Raw genomic sequence first — 25,923 nt, 5'->3', positions numbered from 1 at the left:
AAAAATGGCAGTACCGTAGCAATCTAACTGAATATGGAATGGAATTGTATTGATGGTAAGTTTGAGGAAAAGATATACTGTGTATTCACATCTCCACAAATAGGATTAGTGGTTACCACGGTCGATTCACTGCTTTACTGTTGGTGGTTTGAATCTTGAATCAGGGCTTTGTCTGTAGAAATGGCATTTCCTCCTCCTGCTTGGTGGTTTCCTCCCAGAGTGCAAAGACAGGAGGTCTAACTTGGCATTGCAATTTCAAAATGACATACACTGTATGATTGGGTGTATGTGTGTGTGCTTGTGCCCTGCGATTGGCTAGCCAATCCGGTTCCATTGGATAGGTTTCAAACTCCTGGTGACAAGTGGTATAGATAATAGATGAATAGATTGATGGACGGGCCTAAAAAAATGCCTGTCGCATAAGTGTGACCTTTAAAACGTAAAACATTTTAAAAATTAAAATCAACACACAGCAAAACCCCTGGTGTTAAATTAACCCCTTTTCACCCAGTTGGACTCCAATGAGCTCTGAACGTGTTTGATCGACAGTGGGGCGTTTTACGGTTGGAAAATGGAAATGGAATACTGCATAAGAATACCTGCACCAAAAAAATGCAAAACAAGGCGCCCTAGTGAAGGCACAGGCATTCTATGAGCGCTGCCTAGCATGTTTCGTTGCATTCAGTGGTCGGGGGTTTGGGAATTGAAATCCTAGAAACCTACAGTACCACTGAGCCACCACTGCCCAGCTATACCTGTTACAAAGTGTGTGCTATAAACAAAAGCAGTTCTGTTGATCGCCTCAGTCCAATCCTTTAATCTTATCTTGCTGAACCAATGTTCTTTTTTTAACCTGCAGTAAAAGCTAGTTTGCAATAAAACGTAAAGTCGGTGCCATTATTCTTTCAGTTCTGGCCCCAAACAACACAGCAAGGTGACATTTTCGGATGTTGATGCCTCTAAGTTTCTAATGTTTTGTCTCCAGGGAACACTGTGATGTATTCATGACATAGGCTCCGAATGGGTCTAGAGAGCCAATGCTGCTACTGCAGAGCGAGACTTTGGGGGCCAGAGCATCTGGTCTAGAGAGCATTTAATCGAAGATTATGGAGATTTGCGCAAATATAAATCATGATAAAAAGATTTTTTGATTGTTTTCCCAGGAGGACGAACTATAAAATGAAAATGAGAATATCTCCAAGACGTTTAGTGAAGACAGTCCCATCAATAAGACTAATGGACATGTGCTAAACGCTCTGAAACTAATTTTGATTTCAGGGGCACTTTAATCCAGTATTGGGCACATGTTTATTCAGGTATTACATCGTTCATATTGCTTAGCAGCTCTGTGGGATTTGCCAAAGTCCAAAGAATGTGTTCTGGATTTTAAGTGTGCATGAATGCATGTTTTATAGTATACATTAACAGTTGCCCCTACTTGTCAATCACAGACTCGGCAGTCTTGTGTTCTTGAAAAGAAAATGGGATAAGAAGTGGATAAATGTATACATTTGAATTGTGGATTGGATGGATAAATGTGAACTTGTAGGTACAAAGTCAAAGTGGTTATGAGCGAAAGACTACAGTATTGCTTGGTAAATAAAGGGCTTTTGAAATGATGTAATCGTTCAGTAATTTCAACCATTATCAGGATCAGGAATGACCGGCCTTGTTTGTGCTGTCTTGAGAAGTCTACTTTTAACTATTCTCAAGGGTACAGTGCTCCAGGAACGCTTCTACGGATATGGTTACAGGCATGGTTAAACAATGTCTTTGTAATAAAGGCACCATCCATCAGATATTCCCCCAATGCTGATCCCAAGATCCACTGTATTATTACCTTATTTACATGTGGAGTTCAAAATAAAAATCCCAATTATACTGTAATGCAGTTTGTATCTGATCTACAGTTTAGCCTTCTGATATAAATGCATCGTTGTGGAATCTTTCTATGAGTTCGGTTCTAATCTCTGTGCCTCTGAAAGTATACTTGCTGCTGGGAAGAAATTATTAGGCCATGCATCACAGTGACTTTAAACATGGCATAAATGCTTGTGCTAGATGGGCTGGTTTGATTAATTCAGAAACTGCTGATCTCTGAAGATTTTCCAGGCCAGTTACTGTAGGTTTAATAGTCTGCAGGTACTTTAGGGAGAGTCCAAAAGCATTTTTATAATATGCCAAATTTGGGTTCATCATGCAAAATGTACAAGTAAAAAATGTAACAATAAAAAATAGAGTCGAATGAAACATATGGAAATTTCTTGACAGGTGAAGCTCAATCTCTGTGTTCATGTGTGCATGAGTTTGCATGTTCTCCCCGTCCTTGGTGGGTTTCCTTCGGGTACACCCGTTTCCTTGCACAGTCCAAAGACATGTAGGTTCCCAAATTGCCCCTGGTGTGTAAGTGTGTGTATGTGTGTGTGCCCTGTGATGGTTTGTCACCCTGTCCAGGGTGCACCCTGCCTCGTTCCCTAAGTCTCCTGGGATAGGCTCCAAGCTCCCCGTGACCCTGTATACAGGATTAAGCGGTATAGACGATAAGTGAGTAAGTAAGTGATTGCAAAAACTGGACCGGTCTTTATCCCCTATCTTCCTATAAGTCTAGAGGAACTCAAGCAGAGATTCATTGAGGCTCTGGAGAATGTTATGCAAGATATGCTACAGCATGTTTGGCAGGAGCTGGACTACCGACTTGACGTGTGTCGTGTCGCAGGCGGTGCGCTTATTAAACACTTGTGAAGCTTTGTTAAATCGGTTATAAAATCTCTATCCGTTTACATATGGTGTTTTTCATAAATAAATCTTTTTTTTTTTTTTTTACATGAAACCTATTTAACTACTGTACATTTGCCTAGGATATATGTGCAGTAGTTAATCAGATATTCATATTTCAAATGATGTAACATTTTTTGGGGACACCTTGTAGAGCACTCCATGGTACCCCACCGAACCTCTCAATAGCTACTTCGCCCTCAACTATCTGTGCTTGAGACTGACATTGCATCCGATGGCTGGACATGGGTAAGAATCGGACCCGGGCAAGACACCTACTGTACTGTACCACTGAGCCACCAATCCCCTGTGTACCGCACTAATTAGGTCAACACCATTGGGTACCACAGTGGCCACCAAGGGTACCATATACGAGTATGTTAATGTATACTACTGATATGCTATTTTACAGGCATACAGGTATACAGTGGAACCATAATATATAAATACTGTATTAACATTATGGTACATAAACATGTATAACATTTTTGACAGTTTCCTGATATGTGTTCCATAGTACTACTGTATACTACTGTACATGGTAGAATCATACTATAGTACATTTCAAGTAAGTTAGAAACATGCACCATAGTGTTGTTTGTGTGCTTTACTGTATAAGCAAATAAGTACCATGATACTGTCAAAAAAACATGGTACTGTATACTGTATAACATGGTACAGGTACCGTCCGGAAAGATGTCCGGGAAAAAAAAAATGTGTTAAGAGAAAGAAACAGAAGAGGGAAATAATAGTTAAAAAAAAACATCTATGTGATGTCTGGAAAATAATTAATAAGCTTATGCTGATAAATTTCTACTGCATAATGTTGGATGAGAAAGAGGAAGAGAGAGATGGAAGGAGAATAAATGAGTGGAGAGGATGGCATGAAAAACAAGCTACTTCCAAACTCATTTTCTCTGATTTTGTGGGTTAACAGGGCACTTATACTGCTGTCCGAACCACTGCACACTTCATATGACACTCCATCTGCCACAGAGCGAGAGAGGGCGAGACGGGAAAAGAAACATTCATATCTCACATATCTATTAATTCATGTGTATGCGTCCCGCTGATGGAATGTAAATGAGTTCCTCAGTGTGACCATCCATAATCCTTCTAATAAAACCCCACCAAACCTCATCGAACCTCCTACAGTATGTCTCTCTTCCTCACTCCTCCTTCTCCACCTCTATGATGAAACAAAGAATAAAAATAAATAAGTTTGCACCTTTAAAATGTCAGATTTGATGATCATGACGGAGGTGGCGTCTGACTTGACCCTACCGTCTTAGACTGGAGGTGTAATTTTCAGCACTTCAATATTACCTCTAAAGTCTCTGATAGAGATCAGATGATACAGAGGTGCTGTATGTCAAATTGTTCACAAGAAAACTGCTGTCGTATTCTATCATCCTGACATGAGAAAATATCTACATTAGGAATCTACCTGAATATGGATATACAGTACTATTCAGTATGAACAGATCATATTTTCTAAAACGATATACAAATAAAACAGATGCACTAGTTTTTTTTTTATGGCTTGATAGAAAGGATTACAGTTGCACAAACACAACATGTACTTTAAAATGGCGATGAACAAGATGTCAGATATGAAGCGGAGAAGCATTAACATAATACAGTATGGCATATGCAGCTCGTATAGCACTGCAGGACACATTTACAGCATCCTTATTAACTGCCTGGACAGGGTCATAGTGTTTAAATTAGTATAGGCCTTTGTTTATACAAGAGGTCTTCAAGTCGAACAAGGACAGAATAACAGAACAAAGTAAAAACTCTCTTTATTTCACTATTTAATCCCGTACAACACTGAAGCAATTATCCCAGTGTTTCAATAGTGCTTAAATACCATCAAGGTAGAAAGTTTTCACAGTACGATGGAGCCGTGATCAGACTGGCTGATTCACATCTGAAACGCTGGCCTCCCAGGAACTCCTTTAATGGCCCTAACATGTGGGAATGGTTTCGAGTGCATCTCTTCCGTAATTTAGCAACGATTTCTACATCGTTTTTAAGGGTCAATCAAGGTTCACGGGAACAACTGCAGAAGGCTTCGAGCCACCTCATACTGGATCGTAATTCAGGGCAATATGGCCTTCTTTAAAATGTTTGAAACTTTAAAATGTTAAAATTTTACACCGAGTTACACACAAGTATACTCTTGTAAAGTTTTCTGTAAATGTCGGTTTTATCAGTTTTGTGCTTTCATTTACTAGAACGTTCATTACAAATCCTGATTTGACTTGAACACCCCTTATATTTAGAACAGACCCAGGTGGAGGTATGAATAAAAGTAATAATGGACAATAAAGACCCACAAGCATGTTTTATTTAGGCATGGTAAAAACAAGGGTACTTGGTACTTGTTTTGTACTGTGGCTGAGGTTGAGAAACTTTAAAGACCAGAATATCTTGCGCTGACTTTTTTTTATCTTGTGCTGTCAGTTTTTTTTTTTTTAATTTAAATAGCATAATCCATTAAATTGCATAGCTCTACATGATACACCATTTCTGTATATAGCGATACAAAGCATTAAAAAAAGAAGAACCAAAGCATGGCATTAAATCAGACAAAACATACTAGTCAAAAGTTTGGACACCCCTTGTAATTCCATGGTGTTTCCTGATTTTCATTTTTTTTCCACATTGTAAGACAGTGCTGAAGGCTTACAAAATATGCATTATTCTCCTCTTGAACAGTTGATATTAAGATGTGTCTGCTACTTATGCTCCACTGTATAAAGCCTTCATAACTACTCTGAGGTCCTGTCTTGCTTTCCTGAGATGATTTCCTTATGATACCGTATGAAATAAGGAATTACATAACTCATGATACTGTACATGGTCCATAAGGAAACTGTTAAAGCCAGTCCATGCTTGCATGTGTATTATATACTTTAATTAATTGATGTTTTTTTAAACATACCTCTCTTACCTCCCTTGCTACATTTTTCTATTACGTATGCATGCAATGTAATTGAACTTTAACGTTACAAACCATAACATAATATCCCAAATAGTTCTTTCTTCAAAAACCTTTGTTAAGTAAAATTGATTAATGTAAGGATGTTTTCCTTCTTCGTTAGTCTCATGGCTGATGAGATCAGTTTTAATTTCCTATTTATTCTCTTTGAAGTAGCCAGAGAGTCGATGTACTGTATATTTAAGCATAAAGTGTAAGTTAGAGTTATTACGGTCCAAAAAGATTAATGGATGTAAATTGACTTCAAAGTGAAAAGTTTAAGATGAGATTAAAAAAAAAAAAACAGAACGTCAGCTCCTTTGGCTGTAAAGGGTCATGATTTTAATTGAACCGTATCGTTATTAAAATTTGCTTGATGACTTTGCATCGCCATGTGGGCATATATACTCTGTTTATACTGTAAAACCAAAGTAAAAAACTGCAACAAGGTAATTTGATAGTAGCACTTTACTCATTCAACTAAAAACTTTCAGAACTTTCGATGATGCAGCATTTTTTTTCCAATCAGTTCCACTTCAAAACTTGCAAGTAATTACATTTAGAGACTTTCCGTCTCTTTGCAAAAGAGTGGAACAGACCTTATAATCCCTAGCACTGATTTAAAGTACTAATGGTGCCCCTTTTTAATCTAAACATAATTAGCTTAAGTATTCCAGGTTGCTTAACAGAAAAACAGAAACTAACAACTGTAGAATTTATGATGCTGCTACGGGAAAACTCTTACTGAAGCCTCCTCAACTTTTGAACTCAATTCTTTAGTTTGTGACCTGGAAATCCATCGCTGCCTGCCATCTTTGAGGAAGTATCCGATCTTGCAGTACTGTCGGAATAATTAATGAACAAGGAAACTTTTGAATCAATGATAAACTACTGTTTTCTACGTGGAAATTCCATACCATATTCTACCATAAAAAAAAGAAAAAGGAAAAAAGATTGGACAATAATAACCAGAAATCCAATTAATAACAAATATTTATTTGCTAATAAATATCTGTTACTCAAGAATGTAGAAAATAAATGGCAACACAAAAAACACTGACACGGGGGTTCAAAGCACAAGAACATTATTTGTATATAGGACCTACTAATGAATTTCAACAAGTTTATCTATGTGAGAAATTGTGATACATGAAATAGAATTTTTTATAAAGAATAATCATAATAAAAAAATGACAATAAATATATATTGTGTATATAATATAATATATATCATATGCTATATTCTATATACACTCACCTAAAGGATTATTAGGAACACCTGTTCAATTTCTCATTAATGCAATTATCTAATCAACCAATCACATGGCAGTTGCTTCAGTGCATTTACGAGTGTGGTCCTGGTCAAGACAATCTCCTGAACTCCAAACTTAATGTCAGAATGGGGAAAAATGGTGGTTTAAGCAATTTTGCTACAATTTGAACGAGCTCACCAAAATTGGACAGTTGGAGACTGGAAAAATGTTGCCTGGTCTGATGAGTCTCAATTTCTGTTGAGACATTCAAATGGTAGAGTTAGAATTTGGCGTAAACAGAATGAGAACATGGATCCATCATGCCTTGTTACCACTGTGCAGGCTGGTGGTGGTGGTGTAATGGTGTGGGGGATGTTTTCTTGGCACACTTTAGGCCCCTTAGTGCCAATTGGGCATCGTTTAAATGCCACGGGCTACCTGAGCATTGTTTCTGACCATGTCCATCCCTTTATGACCACCATGTACCCATCCTCTGATGGCTACTTCCAGCAGGATAATGCACCATGTCACAAAGCTCGAATCATTTCAAATTGGTTTCTTGAACATGACAATGAGTTCACTGTACTAAAATGGCACCCACAGTCACCAGATCTCAACCCAATAGAGCATCTTTGGGATGTGGTGGAACGGGAGCTTCGTGCCCTGGATGTGCATCCCACAAATCTCCATCAACTGCAAGATGCTATCCTATCAATATGGGCCAACATTTCTAAAAAATGGTTTCAGCACCTTGTTGAATCAGTGCCACGTAGAATTGTTCCATCGCAGTTCCGTGCACTTCAAGATAACACGTAAAAATTTTAGCTTGTTCCAAATTCAACAGATGGCGTTGTACATTTTTAAAAACTGTCAATTTTACATTTTATTAATCAGTCTGCATTTAAATTTCATGCAAACGAAGTCGCAGGCGCATCTATATAATATAAAGGTATTAATATATTTATTAATATGCCTTGCTAGCATTATCTAAATAATGTGGTGAAAGAAAAAAAAAATAAAAGGAAAATACGCTAACCACACTGTCACTGTTTTTTTTTTTTCCTTTCCAAATAACATGTTTATTCACCATAAATTATTAAATTATGTACAGTGCATTCGGATCACCTTTTCCACATTTTGTTATGTCACAGCCTTATTTCAAAATTTATTGAAGTCAATTTTTTCTCAGAATTCTATAACATCCTATAATGTCAAAATAAAAAAGTTTACTTTATATTTTTGCTAATTTATTAAAAATTAAAATTGAGCACATGTGCATGTATTCACAGCCATGAAGCTCAGACACATCCTGGTTCCCCTGATCATTTTTCAGATGTTTCTGCAGCTTAATTGGAGTCCACTTGTGGTAAATTCAGTTGATTGGACATGATTTGGAAAGGCACACACCTGTCTATATAAGGTCCCACAGTTGACAGTTCATGTCAGAGCACAAACCAAGCATGAAGTCAAATGAATTGTCTGTAAACCTCCGAGACAGAATTGTCTCGAGACACAAATCTGGGGAAGGTTACAGAAAGATTTTTGCTGCTTTGAAGGTCCCAGTGAGCACAGTGGCCTCCATCATCCGTAAGTGGAAGAAGTTCGAAACCACTAGGACTCTTCCTAGAGCTGGCCGATCCATCTAAACTGAGCGATCGGGGGAGGAGGGCCTTAGTCAGGGAGGTGACTAAGAACCCGATGGTTACTCTGTCAGAGCTCCAGAGGTCCTCTGTGGAGGAGAACCTTCCAAAGGGACAACCATCTCTGCAGCAATCCACCAATCAGGCTCATATGGTAGAGTGGCCAGACGGAAGCCACTCCTTAGTAAAAGGGAGCCTGTCCGGAGTTTGCCAAAAGGCACCTGAAGGACTTTCAGACCATGAGAAACAAAATTCTCAGAGAAAAGATTGAACTCTTTGGTGTGTATGCCAGGCGTCACGTTTGGAGGAAACCAGGCGCCGCTCATCACCAGGCCAATACCATCCCTACAGTGAAGCATGGTGGTGGTAGCATCATGCTGTGGGGATGTTTTTCAGTGGCAGGAACTGGGAGACTAGCCAGGATAAAGGGAAGGGATGACTGCAGCAATGTACAGAGACATCCTTGATAAAAACCTGCTCGAAAGCACTTTTGACCTCAGACTGAGGCGGCGGTTCGTCTTTCAGAAGGACAATGACCCTAAGCACACAGCCAAGATATCAAAAGAGTGGTTTCGGGACAACTCTGTGAATGTCCTTGAGTGGCCCAGCCAGAGCCCAGACTTGAATCTGATTTAACATCTCTGGAAAGATCTTAAAATGGCTGTACACCGACGCTTTCTATCCAAGCTGATAGAGCTTGAGAGGTGCTGCAAAGAGGAATGGGCGAAACTGGCCAAGGATAGGTGTGCCAAGCTTGTGGCATTATATTCAAAAAGACTTGAGGCTGTAATTGCTGCCATGGGTGCATCGACAAAGTATTAAGCAAAGGCTGTGAATACTTATGTACATGTGATTTTTTCATTTTTTTTTATTTTTAATAAATTTGCAAAAACCTCAAGTAAACTTTTTTTTGACGTCATTATGGGATGTTACAGTATGTGTAAAATTCTGAGGGAAAAAATAATTTAATCCATTTTGGAATATGGCTGTAACATAACAAAATGTGGAAAAGGTGATGTGCTGTGAATACTTTCCGGATGCACTTCAGTCATTTCTGAGCAGTTTTTTTAGCAGTAAATATAATTAACTTAAACAGGTTTACAATTATTCCTCTTTGATTTAATATTGTTGTAAATATGTAACTCAGGAAAAAAGATTATGCTATCTGGGAAAAATGCCAGCATGCTTTACATGTACTATTGATCACGATGCCAAGGCGGTACATTTGAGGCACGTAACTGTATGAACTGTCCTTACTAATTAGATCATCTTTGTTTTTTATTTCTTTTTTTTTCTTGCACTCTCAATGACTCCTACATGAACCAATAAAACTTTTTATTAAAGAACATACATTCTGCTGGAGTATCGGTTTGTAGAGTTGATGTCTGCTCTTTGAGAAATGTCAGAATGACAGGTATAATCTTGTAGGACATGTCTGCAAGGCAACAGTCTAATCAGAGCAAAGCCTGTGGTGTATCTAGAATGGATCATATTTTATACATCACAGTTATGTAGACAGTGGATCCCGAATAGTAAATGCTCACGTTTGATTTTTGCTGCCTCTTTCAGCAACTGAGTAAAATATACATTATATACTGTACAGTGGGGTAAAAAAGTATTCAGTCAGCCACCAATTGTGCAAGTTCTCCTACTTGAAAAGATGAGAGAGGCCTGTAATTCTCATCATAGGTATACTTCAACTATGGGAGACAAAATAAGAAAAAAATCCAGAAAATCACAGATTTTAAAAGAATTTATTTGCAAATTATGGTGGAAAATAAGTATTTGGTCAATAATAAAATTTCATCTCAATACTTTGTTATACACTGTTTGTTGGCAATGACAGAGATCCTATGGTTTCTGTAGGTCTTCACAAGGTTTTCACACTGTTGCTGGTGTTTTGGCCCATTCCTTCATGCAGATCTCCTCTACAGCAGTGATGTTTTGGGGCTATCGCTGGGCAACACAGACTTTCAACTCCCTCCAAAGATTTTCTATGGGGTTGAGATCTGGAGACTGGCTAGGCCACTCCAGGACCTTGAAATGCTTCTTATGAAGCCACTCCTTCGTTGCCCGGGTGGTGTGTTTGGGGTCATTGTTATGCTGAAAGACCCGTCACGTTTCATCTTCAATTCCCTTGCTGATGGAAGGAGATCTGGAGGCTGACTAAATTCTTTTTTGCCCCACTGTTTTTATATATATATATATATAATTTTATTTACCCTATTTTTTAGGACATGCTACAAAACAATTCAAAAGTCATACTTTTTAAAGGCAGCATCATCTAATGCACTCTTTTTAGCAAATCATAAGTCAACTAATAAGTAGAGATGGCTCAATCACGTTAAATTTGTCACATTTTTCAAATGACATATTCAAATAATGACATATTGACATGCCAAATAATTGAGCAGAACATAAGGGTTACAATGCATGTGTATAGCCAACCTGACTTATTTTGCTCCTGGGGAACTGGGGAGCATTCAGCATAGAAGGTCATGTCTGTCAATAAAATCTCCTCATAGCTCAATAAAGGGCCTTCTTAGATGGGGGACATTTATAGCATTATCTGGAATGTTTTTCCAGGCTGATAATAATTCAGGGACTTAAAGCACCATGTTTACCACTGGCCACAGTAGCGTCCTTAAATGAGTCTGGATCAGCATCGGTCAGCTGGATAGAGTTTCAGCAAGCTGTGTCAGATTCCGGTAGTGATGTGCAACCTGTGGCTCCAAAATGACATTTACTGTGTAACACAGCGCTGTCTGAAATAAAATTTATAGTGGAGGACTCTATTTAGATTTAGAAAAGCATGTACCTTACAGCTCATTTCAACTGAGATTGAAGTAATAAGGTTCCTTTACCGCTAAATTAGTATGTATGGCGACAAGGTGGCTTAGGGGTTAGCATTGTTGCCTGCACCTTCAGGTCCCTGGTTCGATTCCAATGTTGGGTTTGTGTGTATGGAGTTTGCATGTTCTCCCTGTGCTTGTTGGGTTTCCTCCGGGTACTCCGGTTTCCTCCTACAATCCAAAAACATCCAGATTAGGCTAACTGGCGTTCCCAAATTGGCTGTAGTGTGTGAGTGATTGTTTGTATGTGCACCCTGCGATTGATTGGCACTCTGTCCAGGGTGTATGCCACCTCAGGCCCTAAGTCTCGTGGGATAGGCTCCAGGCCCCCCGTGAAACTGAAAACAGGACAAAGCGGTATAGACAATGAGTGAGTGAGTGTGAATGCTGACCGAAGATCCTACCATCGCAATTAACCTCCATTGTGTGTGTGTATGTGTATATATATATATATATATATATATATATATATATATATATATATATATATATACACACTCACCTAAAGGATTATTAGGAACACCTGTTCAATTTCTTATTAATGCAATTATCTAATCAACCAATCACATGGCAGTTGCTTCAGTGCATTTATGGGTGTGGTCCTGGTCAGACAATCTCCTGAACTCCAAACTGAATGTCAGAATGGGGAAGAAAGGTGATTAAACTATTTTGAGCATGGAATAATTGTTGGTGCCAGACGGGCTGGTCTGAGTATTTCACAATCTGCTCAGTTACTGGGATTTTCACTCACAACCATTTCTAGGGTTTACAAAGAATGGTGTGAAAAGGGAAAAACATCCAGTATGCGGCAGTCCTGTGGGCGAAAAATGCCTTGTTGATGCTAGAGGTCAGAGGTGAATACCCACTTGTTACAACCAAGGTATGCAGCAAAGCATTTGTGAAGCCACAACACGCACAACCTTGAGGCAGATGGGCTACAACAGCAGAAGACCCCACCGGGTACCACTCATCTCCACTACAAATAGGAAAAAGAGGCTACAATTTGCACGAGCTCACCAAAATTGGACAGTTGAAGACTGGAAAAATGTTGCCTGGTCTGATGAGTCTCGATTTCTGTTGAGACATTCAAATGGTAGAGTCAGAATTTGGCGTAAACAGAATGAGAACATGGATCCATCATGTCTTGTTACCACTGTGCAGGCTGGTGGTGGTGGTGTAATGGTGTGGGGGATGTTTTCTTGGCACACTTTAGGCCCCTTAGTGCCAATTGAGCATCATTTAAATGCCACGGGCTACCTGAGCATTGTTTCTGACCATGTCCATCCCTTTATGACCACCATGTACCCATCCTCTGATGGCTACTTCCAGCAGGATAATGCACCATGTCACAAAGCTCGAATCATTTCAAATTAGTTTCTTGAACATGACAATGAGTTCACTGTACTAAAATGGCCCCCACAGTCACCAGATCTCAACCCAATAGAGCATCTTTGGGATGTGGTGGAACGGGAGCTTCGTGCCCTGGATGTGCATCCCACAAATCTCCATCAACTGCAAGATGCTATCCTATTAATATGGGCCAACATTTCTAAAGAATGCTTTCAGCACCTTGTTAAATCAATGCCACGTAGAATTAAGGCAGTTCTAAAGGCGAAAGGGGGTCAAACACCGTATTAGTATGGTGTTCCTAATAATCCTTTAGGTGAGTACATATATATACATTTTTTCTTTTCTCAGCATAGTTGTATATAGTGTTTATCCTGCTTTATTTAAAATGTACCTTATTGTATATTTCCATCAGCTCTGCTAGTTGCAGCACTGTAGCAGACAATGTTTTATTCTATTAGTCTCTGCCACCCCTACTTTTTTTCATCTCGTGTTTTTTCCAGCAGTTTTTCCTCAACTGAGTAGATGGATCTTTTCAGAAAATCCCATTGTGTGCTGCAGCATCAGAAGGTTATCATTAATCTTTCCTTTCATGTGGAAATGATAAGTAGATAATAAGATAATAAAGCCTCTTGTTCTTGATTTTGCCCATGATGTGGCTCGGTAATTGAGACTCGCTCTAACGTAAGAGAGGACTGTGTTTGATCTCGCTGTGTGGAGATGAGCACTGTTACCCTCTTTCAGTATTTGTTTATCTGACTTTTCTATTGAAAATCACTTCAAAGTGAAGTATTATACAGTTCAAGCATAGGGTCCATCCTCAGCAGATGTGGCTTAAAGGAAGTGCTTAGGAAAGGCTGCTTTATAGTAACCCTGGAATTTTAACTCTGGTCCTTGGGGTCATTAAAACAGAGCTGTCATTGCTACGTACGGAGCTACTGAGGTAAAATCATGATTATTTTATAAGAAGCTGTGGCTGCAGATTTATATACTGAAGCCACAGTTTAAGCTTCTCTAGATCTTTTTTTATCACTACTCCTTATTTATCTCAGAATATGGACTGCAATTTAATTGTATTGAAATGGATCGTTTTGGCCACAAGAGGCCAGACATGAAGTGACTGACACTATAATATAATCTCATTTAAGTTCCTTTGATTTTCTTTTTTACATTTTTTTAAAGTTATTTTTTTGTACTTTTTTTCGTTATTGTTATTGCTTTTTTTTGTTCTGTTCTTCATGTTCTAGCTGCCATTGTTGTTAATAAATTTTTTTCTCTTTTTCTTTTTTTTTTAAATCCTTCTATTGCATTTCTCATTATTATTTGTTTTTTTCCCTATTTTTTTCTTCTTTGTGTTGTACTTGCTGTTAGTGTAATTGACACTTTTGTCTGTTTTCCCACTATGTTGTAGTCATTATTTTTCCCTTTTACGTTAGCTTTTTAATGCCATAATTGTTATTGCTGTGGTTACTTGTTTTTAACTTCCTACAGGAAGAATAACATACATTGATCTGTCCATTCATCTTTGAAGGTTTTGTTTTCATAGTCTACTTGCCTTTTTTTGGGAGTAAGCCATGCTGTGTCGTGGTATCGTTTGTTTGGTGAGGATTGTGGCGGTTTGTAGATGTATTACTGTCATTTCTTTGTCTTTCTCTGTTGAATAATGCGTATAGGCACGCCCGTGTCAAGGGAAAAAAGCAGTTTATCCATACAAAAGATGCTTTTTACATTTAGCCATTTGGCTGATGCTTTTATCCAGAGCGACTTACACTTTTATCTCATTATACATCTGAGCAGTTGAGGGTTAAGGGCCTTGCTCAAGGGCCCAACAGTGGCAACTTGGTGTTTGGGGGTTTGAACCTGGGATCTTCCAAACCATAGTCCAATGTCTTAACCACTGAGCTACCCCCGGCTTTTTAGGGTTACTTACATTTTGATCTGAATTGTGTTATGGCTTTGATGTGATGGCATTGCATCATGACTTCTTAATGCTTTAAAACTCTTGTTATTTTTGACTGAAAGTTGCTAAGATTAATGATGACATGTTTCGCAATGTTGCACACCACATTTAATGTTGGTAAAATAACAACATGCATGTGCACAAATTTCTCCTTTAGTTAGTTGTACTTTAAAAAGCTTTATCAAAATGGCAAACAAGCTGAAACACAATTTAAGTACAGGAGGAGTCGAACACAGGTGTGTTTTTCTGTTTGACATTTCTTTTCATCCTTGTAAATCTCTCATTCTACTTATACTGTAAAAGCTCAGTTGTTTAAAGTCTGTTTAAAATAGATATAACTGATCACTCATGTGACATGGGTAAAAGAAATAAGTATTTGTTTCAAATTTGGCACAATGGGTTTTATGCACGGTATATACTGTATCAGAATAACAGAATAACAATTCTTATGCAGATTTTTTTGTCTGGACAGAAGATCGATTCATTCATGTCAGGAATTCTGTATCATGTGTTAGACCTTATTATCTTTGCTCCATAAAAACACAGCTGTGCATGTGATACTGTATGTTATTAATCCTGCTTTAGGGCTTATTCTACTCAATATAAATTTTATTTTATTTGTTATAATCTGATCTGTTTCAATGACGTCTACAGAATACAATGCAGTGCATTTACCTGTGCATTTTCACCATGCAGGAATAAAGACCCTTGAATCACCTCCACCCCATCTCTCACTTCCTTTACCCACGCTTTCATCTGCACCCTAGTTCATCATCTTTTGTGTCAACCTTTCAAAACACAGCTCTGTAGATAACTCTGGGAGGCAGCTTTGTTCAAAATGCTAAAGGGGAAGTGACAAAGGTCATGCAGACGGTGTAAAACCCTCCTGACTACTAAATCAGACTGGACTGATTATTGTTTTCCTCGATGTCATTAGGCTGCACGTGCTTATCCCCCTACCTACATGACCTCACACATCTTCCCTCGACCCTGTTTACATCAGTGGACTAATAATCATTCACACTTCCATTATGTGCTAGCTGTTTATGTGTGCCTGTACCATGTGTGCATAAAAGTGTTACTTTTGTGCAATTCATATGTATACATATATTAAAATAAATCTAGGTTAAGGTGTATTTTACATATTTTCTATGGTTTAGACCAACAGACCAATACAGTAAAAGTAATCCTCAGCCAAAAACAGTAGACATTTATTATTTCATAACAAAAAATAAAAAAACAGCATCTAAGCGATATTGATATATATTTAATTACATTTAAGTAAAAAATCAAATAAAAGTCCAATAATTTTTTTTTTTTTATTGTGCAGACCCTTCTTTATGTCTCTATATAATCCCTTGCTACACTAATGCACTTATCCCAGTGTTTTATCCCTAGTGCTTGGATTCCATCAAGGTAGAACGTTTTCCCAGTATGCCAGAGCCATGAAACGCTGGCGTCCCATGAACTCTTTACTGGCCCAAATATGTGAAAAAGGCTTGGAGCGAGGGAGGGCATAACTCCCATTAGTGTACTGTAAAGTGGTGTTTATGGTTATTCGCGTGGCCAGTGGGCTCCGAGCCACCTTGTTCAGGATAAACGTCATTAACAGATATACGTCTTTCTTTAAAAAGTTTGTTTTACCATTACCGTGTCCCATCACCTTACTGTGCTTCTTTACTGTAAATGTCAATGTCAATCAGCTTTACGCCTCCATTCACAAGAAATTTTATCCCAAGTCCCGGGTTGATTTGAACAAGAGAAAAGTTTTTATTTCCTAATAAGTAGTGGATTTCCTAATAACAGTTTACCATTATACTGTAGCTCCAAAAAAAATTTTTGGTTAATGTATGATTGGGTGCGTAAGTCACATGATCCAGAATCTTCCTCTCCTTGTGCCCTGAGTAGCTTGTAAAACTTTTACTCTGAATAAATCCTAATTTATTTATATATATTTTTTTATTATGGTTTGATTTTATTAATAATTCATTAAATTAGATTTTTTAATTGTTATTTATATTGTTATATGATATTTCTTATGCAAAGGTTCAATTTATCCCCCCAACATTTAAGTTTCACATGTGTTTTTTGAAATCTTTGTATTATTAACTTCTTAATTAAAGTCAGTAAACAAGCTATACTCTTTCCTTATCTGTATTTTCTGTAGTTCTGTCTTTCACTTTCTTCATTTTATTTTGTGTGCATAATTTGTTCAGGCTATGTCTCCTGTTTGATCTCTGGATATGTAAATGTCAAACAGAAGAAATACGATCTGATAAGTTAGCTAATGTATGTCATGAATGTTGGGTTTGTATAAATATGTACTCTGGTATTGAGATTATTATTAAAGTAATTTATATATATTTATAAATTATTATTTTGTAATGAAAAATATTTTTAATGAATAATAACATTGTAATAGTTATATCATACCTGGATATTTTTACATTTCACATATACCTGCTATGGATTCTAATATATATATATATATATATATATATATATATATATATATATATTGTAACTAATTAAATACAAATTGACTCACTTTGAGTTTATGATATTCAGTCCGTCCAGATATTAACAGATTGAATCTTGAATCTCTATTTTGTTATTTAACTCTAGAGAAGATGGTAACAAGCAAATATGACGCATGGATATGGGATCGATTCCCACCTCGGGCCTGTGCGGATGGAGTTTGCATGTTCTCCCCGTGCATGGTGGGTTTCCTTCTCTGGGTACTTCGGTTTCCTCCCACAGTCCAAAGACATGCAGATTAGGCTGATTGGCGCTCCAAAATTGCCCATAGCGTATGAATGATATGAATAAGACTCCTGGGAAGGGCTCCAGGCCCCCCGTGACCATATGTACCACGATGAGTGAGTGATAAAAAAGGAGAAATAATGAAAGGAAAAAAAAAACCTTTAAAACTGAATGACTTTAGGATCCAGTATCTTGAGTGACACTCAATATTAATTGATTATAAGTAGTTTCTTTATCATGACTGTAAACAATAGAGATCCAGTTCTTTTAGGCTGCATTTGTAAAGGTCAAAGGAAAGTCATTTTTTTTACTTTTTTTTTTTTTTTTCAAACTACCCTTGTGGCATGATCTCTTTGAAATTCATAAATATCAGTCCACCAATGATGTCTACACTCAGGCTCCCTGTGTGTTTGATTAGCAAATAGCTGAGTTTGAGTATTAAAGCTCACAGTGGTGTCACAGGACTGCGTGTGGCTGTAAGAGCTACAGTATGGGATTAAGCTATTGGAGTGGGGCAGACTGCAGTGCAATGCTGACACAGCTCTAGAAGGGTGAGAGATGAAACCAGTGTCTCTCATTCTTTTTCTCTGTATCAGCCAAAATACACGAGTCTAAAGTTTGCCGCAGGCTGAGGTGGTACATGAGAATAATGCTGGAGAAGAGACACTTTTGTTTATGCATAAAAAGATTAAAGCTGATATTATGATTATTCCCTGTATAGAATTCTCCAAAAAGAAATTTAATAGCGTTTCAATAGAAAACAAAGAAAATCGTCGTCTTCATCATCATGTCCTGTATACAGGGTTAAAGACTACGTATCCCAGGAGACTTAGGGCATGAGGCCGGGTACACCCTGAGCGACACACAAGATCATTCACGCACACCAGCAGTTAGCCTAATCTGCATGTCTTTGGACTGTAGGAGAAAATCGGAGTACCCAGAGGAAACCCATCAAGCACGAGCAGAACATACAAACTTCATGCACACAGACCAGAGGCGGGAATCGAACCCAGACCCTGGAGGTGCAAGGTGACAGCGCTAACCACTAAGCCACTGTGCCGCCAACAATAAAAAATTTCTATAAAAATGCAGCTTACTAGAATGTGCTCGGGTAAAGATTATTGCTGGATGACCTTCCTGACACAAAGATCTGAATTTATCCAGACTTCGGACCGACACTGGCCATCCCCAGCGCCTAAGGCTGATTCTCTCTGACTACTAAAATAAATCCATGCCATGAATAAGGATGGGCTTTCGCTGTTTATGAAGTACTTTATCTCCACAATCTCCAGCTCATTTATTTCACACTACTCAATCAGAGGGATCTTCTCCTGAACTATTGTCAACAGCTCAGGTTATATCGAAAAGACAAAAGTAAACAACACAGCTTGAAAAGAAAAGAATGGGTGGGAAGGAACAATGAAATGGCTGCAGGCTTCATGCCAGTGACTCGAAACACGTCCACAGATAGATTCCCATGAGACACGAATGGAGAATTAAAGACAATCTATTGTCCATCAAAGACTGAGCAACAATTTTTTTAAATTATTGGCAAGGACAAGACGAGCTGTTGTATGACGTGTGGATGCTTCATAGCAGTGTAGACATAGGACAAGAGATGGAATTTTGTTTAACAGGAAAGTGTCATAGCAGAAGCGTTATAGAGTCCTAATGAAGGTCTATAGGGTTCTACTGAACCGAATAAGTGCTCTATAGAACATCCATCTTGAAATAGATCTTCTGTGGGGTTCGATTGCAGATTTATAGAGTACTATAGAAAAAAAATAATCCGTAAAGCAGATTACATGTATAGAACATTTAAAAGCAGCTTTACTGTAAATATATTTACTATTAAATATACACTGCCTTTCCAAAAACAAAACAAAGTCACAAATTCTAATATTTCGGACCATCCTTTGCTTTGATTAAGGCATGCATTTGCCATGGCATTGTTTCGATAGGCTTATGCAATGTCACAACAATTATTTCCATCCACAGTCGTATTCATGTCTCTCCAAGATCTTGTATCTTGTATAAAGAGAGTCTTTGTCAGCACATCCAAAAGATTCTCAATAAGATCTGGACTCTGTGGTGGCCAATCCATGTGTGAAAATGATGTCTCATGCTCCCAGAACCACTCTTTCACAGTTTCACCCTGATGAATCCTGATCTTATGATCTTGGAATATGCCTGTGCTATCAGGAAAGAAGAAAGATAATTGATGAAAAAACTTGATCGTTTAGGTCATCAGTTGACCTCATTTCAGGTTCATTGCTGAACCTAGACCTGACCAACAGAAGGGACCCCAGATCATAACAATGGCTTGTACAGGCATGATGTGTGCATCACTTCATCTATCGCTTTATTTAGTTATGTATTTATTTATTTATTTGACATTTTTTATTAAATTCATACTTTTTTGGCTTACTAGCATGTGATTAGAATTGCTGTTGAAAAACCCTGTTTTTATTCAAGTACCAGCTGTAACCTTGGACATGTAAACTGTACCATATACCGGTGACTAAATAATAATAAAAAAATATCTGGTTTCTGTAGTAACTTAACTTTCCAATTAAGTATTGACATATTGACTCGTTACATAACATTCTTATAACTCCAGTACATACAGTAGGTGAATTTGTTTGGAGCATTTACAGAAGCCCATACTTCAAGCCATACCATGAGACTCTACATTGAATAGTGCCTTTAAATGATTCAAATGGTTTAAAGAAGGCTGTACAGTATGTCTGTAAATGAATATCCCAGCCCACTGCAGTCCAATCCATGAAAATCCATTGCTAACTTACCACCAACTTCCAAAAGAGATGCATGAGGACCTCGGCTGGGAGTTGTTGCCACATGCCCCATATAGTCCTGACCTCACTTCAAGCCACTTTCACAGGGTAGAGCTATTAAAGGAGTTCCCTGGAGGCCAGTGTTTCAGACATAAAGCAGAAAGTCTAATCACGGCTCAATTGTAGTGAGACATTTTTAATTCTTGATGGTATCCAAGCACTAGTGAAACTTTCAGAACTATGTTCTGTTATTCTGTCAATCCCAATTGGATTTCAATGGATAGATCACAGATAGATCGGTCACTGTTTTAAACCTAGAGTTACCTTTACATTAAGGTAATATCAAAAATAATAAACATCAGTGAATCAAGTTGATCTACATGTACAGTACATATCAAGCAAACATTAGAGACTTAACTATTAAGTTAAGAAGAAAATTGTGCATTTAAGTTCTTCTAAAAAAGTTAAACCTTTGAAAGTTTAATGTTCTAACAAACTTTTCTGGTGGAAAAAGTGCTGTCATTGTTTAATTTTTTAACTCTGAAGCATGTGGGAGAATGAACAACCAGTTGGCATGACTTGATTAAACATCCAGCACTGAAATCCCTAAAGATTAATTCCAGCCATTCAGCATGTTTCCACACAAAAGAGGCTGTAATGAAAAACCTCAGTCTGCAAAATGCTTTCATGGTCATGAAGTTTAACATAAAAAAAAAATAAAACACAAGCATGGGATCTCCATCATGCCAGGCATCAGTCAGTTTGTTCCAGAGAAGTTCTGAAACTAAAACAGCTGCCATACGATGGCTCAAAATGTGAGAGTTAATTAAGCCAACAATTTGAATAGTCTCTAATTGATCATCTGACATTCGAGCTCCAGAGACCATTCCAAGAAATAAAGACAGATATTCAATAGTGTCCCATCAGTGCGGTTATCAGTCAAGTGCAGGTAATGCATACAATTATCTGACTTAATTATAAAACACATCCATGTGTGATAAATGATATCATTACTTTCTTCCTGCTCTCATTTCAGTCAAATTCCCCAAGTGTCTTAAATGCAGAGATGTTTGAGCCATATGCATTACTACTGTTGATCGATGTCTTCACAACAAGCTACAATAAATCTTAGCTAATATTGTATGGGTCATGAATCTTTATACAGTATGCTATTGATGAAAAGATTGTGAATTTTTTATTATTACACTGTGCTAATTAAACATCCCATTCATAGATCACGGGGTTCTATAACCAGATTTTGGGGACTATGTCCCCATGCGGCCACAACAGCTTTAATAATGTCCAGAATAGAAGTTGGTCAAGTACAGTAGGTATTCTATTCCTTTCCAAAGGTGTTTGGTGAAGTCGAGGTTAGGGTTCTAGGCGTACCTTTTGCGATCTATGACACCATCTTCAGCACACTTTCTCTTCATAGTCTGGCCCTTAATCAATCACCCATCGATGTGACATGCAAATAAGCCTAATTTGCATGTCTGGACTGTGGTAGGAAACCCATCAAGCACAGGGAGAACATGCAAACTCCACACACAGACCTGAGGCGGGAATTGAACCCCCACCCAGGAGGTGCGAGGCAACAGTGCTAACCATTTCTCCACCATGCCTCGTGCGATGATTAATAATTAAAAATAATTAAGGGTAATTGCTGGGTAACGCAGACCTCTTTGGAAAGCCATATTTGTTTCTTTGATCTTAGATCTTTTAATAGAGAGAGTCATTTATATTTGAACCAGTGCAAAAGTAAACTTTCCACTTCTGCCTCCATCTCCTAACATCTGATACAAGTTTCTAGTGTGTGGCAAAAAATGTAGAGGTGAATTTTCAGAACGTTCTTTAATTGTCCTTTGAAGTTCTCATGCTGTCTGTGAGTTCAGAGCTGTGTTAACTCATGCCAACTCCTTTGCACCATCTGTTCACTTTGTGCATTTCGAAGTGACTAATTGAAGTCCTAAGTGGTTTGTCTTGTGATTAAGTACGTCTTATGCAGCTTTTGTGTATAAATGAGTCTTAGGATAGGGATGATAAAATCAGGAATTCACTCGAATGGCCATAATTCCCCAAATAATTTCTAATAAAAAATTAATGAATGTTATTGTAACATCTGTATCATTTGTTTGTGTTTTCTTTAGAGAAATGTGATGAAGCACTGGCCACACCCCTTTCCCATAGTGCCTTTAGCAGCTCGTCAGTGTTCACAAGCGGCTATGGTCCTGAATACGCCAAACTAAACAGGAGAGGAGGTGAGAGGCTTTAACTACACCCAATGCATGAACACACACACACCACACACACACACACACACACACACACACACACACACACACACACACACACACACACACACACACACACACACACACACACCTAACCCTAAACAGGTGCAATTTAATTAAAACTTATTTATATAGTGCTTTTAACAATGGTCATATTCTCTGGTGCTTTGAAATAAAGGTAAAAAATGTAATTTTAAGGATTTTATAGAATATCTTAAGGATTGGTTTTTATCAAAGCACATATTGACTTTGCTGATATTGAAAAAAAAATATAATAATCAGCTTCAGTCAGCTACCATTAACCTTAAAGTAAATCAGTAACCTTCCATCAATATAACTTATACGCAATTTTATTAAGTGTCTATAACAATAAAATCAAAACAGTTCTTATTAGAGGTCTCAGATGTTTAAAGCTGACAGTATCTTTAACGCAGGTGAAGGTAAGGTACACTCCTAATTAAACCTCCGTTGTCTGGGTCAGTGGACTGTCTGTAAATATTTAATGGGACATGGACTTTTAATGGGGCTGCAGGATCCCAGTGACACAATGCATACTGCCAAACTGTTTTCACATCTATAGTACACACTGGTGGATTTCTTTATTTAAAATAGGGGTCTATTTATGGGTACAGACTATAAATGCTTTCTTCATTATAGCATTTTACCTTAGACATAAACATTTATAATTGGGTAGAAGAATTAATCATTAATAGTTTTGTACGACAAGGGGTGTTTAACTTGTGATGAACTTTCTCATGAATGAATGGATAAATTCTCTTTACTTTGCAAAAGACTTCAAGCACAGTACAGTGATGAGACTCTTAGCCACAGTAAAATATCTGAATGTTGCAAATGTTTTAAAGAACCCTGCACGCCTGTGAATGGATGCGTCTGTCTGTTGAAACTGTACACATAATCATTTACCAACACCACTTGATCATTACAGGACCTCGCTCTCAGCCATTTCCACATGTTTGGGCTGTTAAAGGAATTCATTGGTGGTCCGTGTTTTATACATGAAGCGGGCAGTCTGATCATGGCTTCACTGTACTAAGAAACGTTCTACAGTGGAACCTTGGATTATAATTCGTTCCAGAAGCGAGCACGTATTCCAAAACATTCATAAACCAAATAGAATTTTCTTATAAGAAACAATGGAAAGTCAAATTATTTGTTCCACAGCCCAAAAAATAAATACATAAAAATAATTAATACAAACTATAAAGTAAAAATAAAACAAATTAACCAGCACTTTACCTTTAAAAAAAGTACAAATTAATACTGACAGATAAGAGTTTCCGTTTGTGCGCGCAAGCGCTGTGTGTGTGTGTGTGTGAAGCTAAAGTAAGGAGCCCCTCCCCTCTTGCACCTCTCATCTTACACAGTCACCCTTCCACAAAGAGTGTGTGTGTCTGTAAAGGCAAAAGTAGGTGGGGTCTATGTGTGTGTGTGGGTGGCACGGTGTCCAATGGCGCGCGCACACAGACACAAAAAGCAGGCTGATACAGAGAAAAATTGATCTTTAACCTCTCTAATCAGACTTGCTTTTGTTTTACATGCGCGCTGTACACACGCATACAGACACAAATTAAAATATGTTTTAAGCACACACACGTGGTCACAGTGTTATAGTAAACAGTTTATGTGCGCATGGATGATGAATATACCAGTAAGAGCATTAAGACCCAGCAAAGGAGATGATTACCCACAATTCTGCAGTGCAAGAGACTGAAAAAACGTTGGCTCAGTTGTGATCACGTGATGCTCGGCGCCAAAACAAGACGCGCATGCGTGAAACATTATACTCGGTACTTGTAAACCAAGACTTGTTCGTTTTCCAAGTCAAAAATTTATAAAAAAATCTTTGCTCGTTTTGCAGGACACTCGTAAACCGTGTTACTCGCAATCCAGGGTTCCACTGTATCTTACTGGTATCCAACAGTAGTGAAACGGTGGACTAAGTGTAGCATCAGTGTAGCAGGGGATTAAAGTATTTAGAGAAATAAAGGTAGTTTTACTCTCATACATGTGGTCTGTTATACTGCACAATCAAAAGTTGAACTTGAACATCCCTTGTATTAGTAATAAAAAAATATATACACTATTCTTCATATATACTGTATCTATACAGTAGATACGGTATATATACTCTATCTATACAGTATATACACTATTCAAAGTTTGGACACAGCTTTTATTTCTTGGTCTTTTCTGATAAACATAATTTTTCTGACTTTCATTCTGGCTAATTAATTTCATTAACAAATCTTATAAACCACTACACAGCCTTCTCTTTTCAAAGAGAAAGGACTTATACTTTTCAGCAAAACGCAACAGAGAACTGCATTACAAAACCCACTTGTTCACTGTTGCATTGCATTGCCTCTTTCTTTTTTTCCTTTTGTCATGTGATCAGTGAAGCGAAAACTATCAGCTGGGCAAAACAGCAACTGTTGTGAATGAACTAAATGTTGTCTATGGGCTTGAGACCAAAAAAAAAAAACCCAGATGTTTCCAATCTGTTACTGCGATTGCAATTACCCTAACACTCATGAGAATGTGGTGATGCTATCACGTACTGAAGTGAAACTGAAACTGGTAGATGAGAGGCTGATAATACATTGTATCCTTTGACATTTATTTGAAATTCATTAAAATGAAAATTAATTATCAATTAAAAATGTTCTTTTGAACAAAATGAAAATGAATAAATTTTCTTACCTTTTTCTAATTTGCTGCAACTATGATTCTTTATGAAAATACAATAAAAACATGAGGGTTTCTACTGTATATATGTTTCTAATAAAAATTCAACCAAGATATTATTCATACTAAATTCCACAATCCCACAAACACAGCTGCTGATATTACTAAAAACAATTTTGACAAATGATTCTTTGTGTGTTTACAGTACCATTGTGCCTTGCACATACAGTAATATCCTTTATACTGTAAATATTCTTTGCTTAAGAAAATTGGGTTGGCTGTCACGCCCATTACATACGTGTGATATGTGGCAGGTGTCAACCCTTTTCAATAAATGGCCTGATAGATTCGGGTGTAGCTTCTGATTGGAATGAAAACCTGCATCCATGGTGGCCCAGAGATTACTACGTACAGAGATTCCTAGATGGACAGATATCTGGATGGATGAATGGATGGATGGATGGATGGACTTACAATGTATAATGAATACAGGTGATCCCGAAAGAGATATTTGGTTATGATTGTATTTTTCCAAATTATTGTGAAGTCGGATTA

At 37.7% G+C, this 25,923-nt stretch overlaps 1 protein-coding gene across 1 annotated transcript in view; it reads left to right on the top strand.

The window, feature by feature from the left end:
- LOC128514207 (contactin-associated protein-like 2) overlaps nt 1–25,923 on the top strand; it is a 159,581-nt gene that overhangs the window by 29,910 nt on the left and 103,748 nt on the right. The window contains exon 2 of the mRNA XM_053487948.1: nt 22,519–22,629. Within this exon, the coding sequence (XP_053343923.1) occupies nt 22,519–22,629 (111 nt within the window). The remainder of the gene's footprint in view (nt 1–22,518; nt 22,630–25,923) is intronic.

Source organism: Clarias gariepinus, chromosome 26, assembly GCF_024256425.1.
Source record: "Clarias gariepinus isolate MV-2021 ecotype Netherlands chromosome 26, CGAR_prim_01v2, whole genome shotgun sequence".
NCBI classification, from domain to species: domain Eukaryota; kingdom Metazoa; phylum Chordata; class Actinopteri; order Siluriformes; family Clariidae; genus Clarias; species Clarias gariepinus.
Note: the sequence above shows the minus strand (reverse complement) of the source record. Positions and strands in the feature narration are given on the sequence as shown.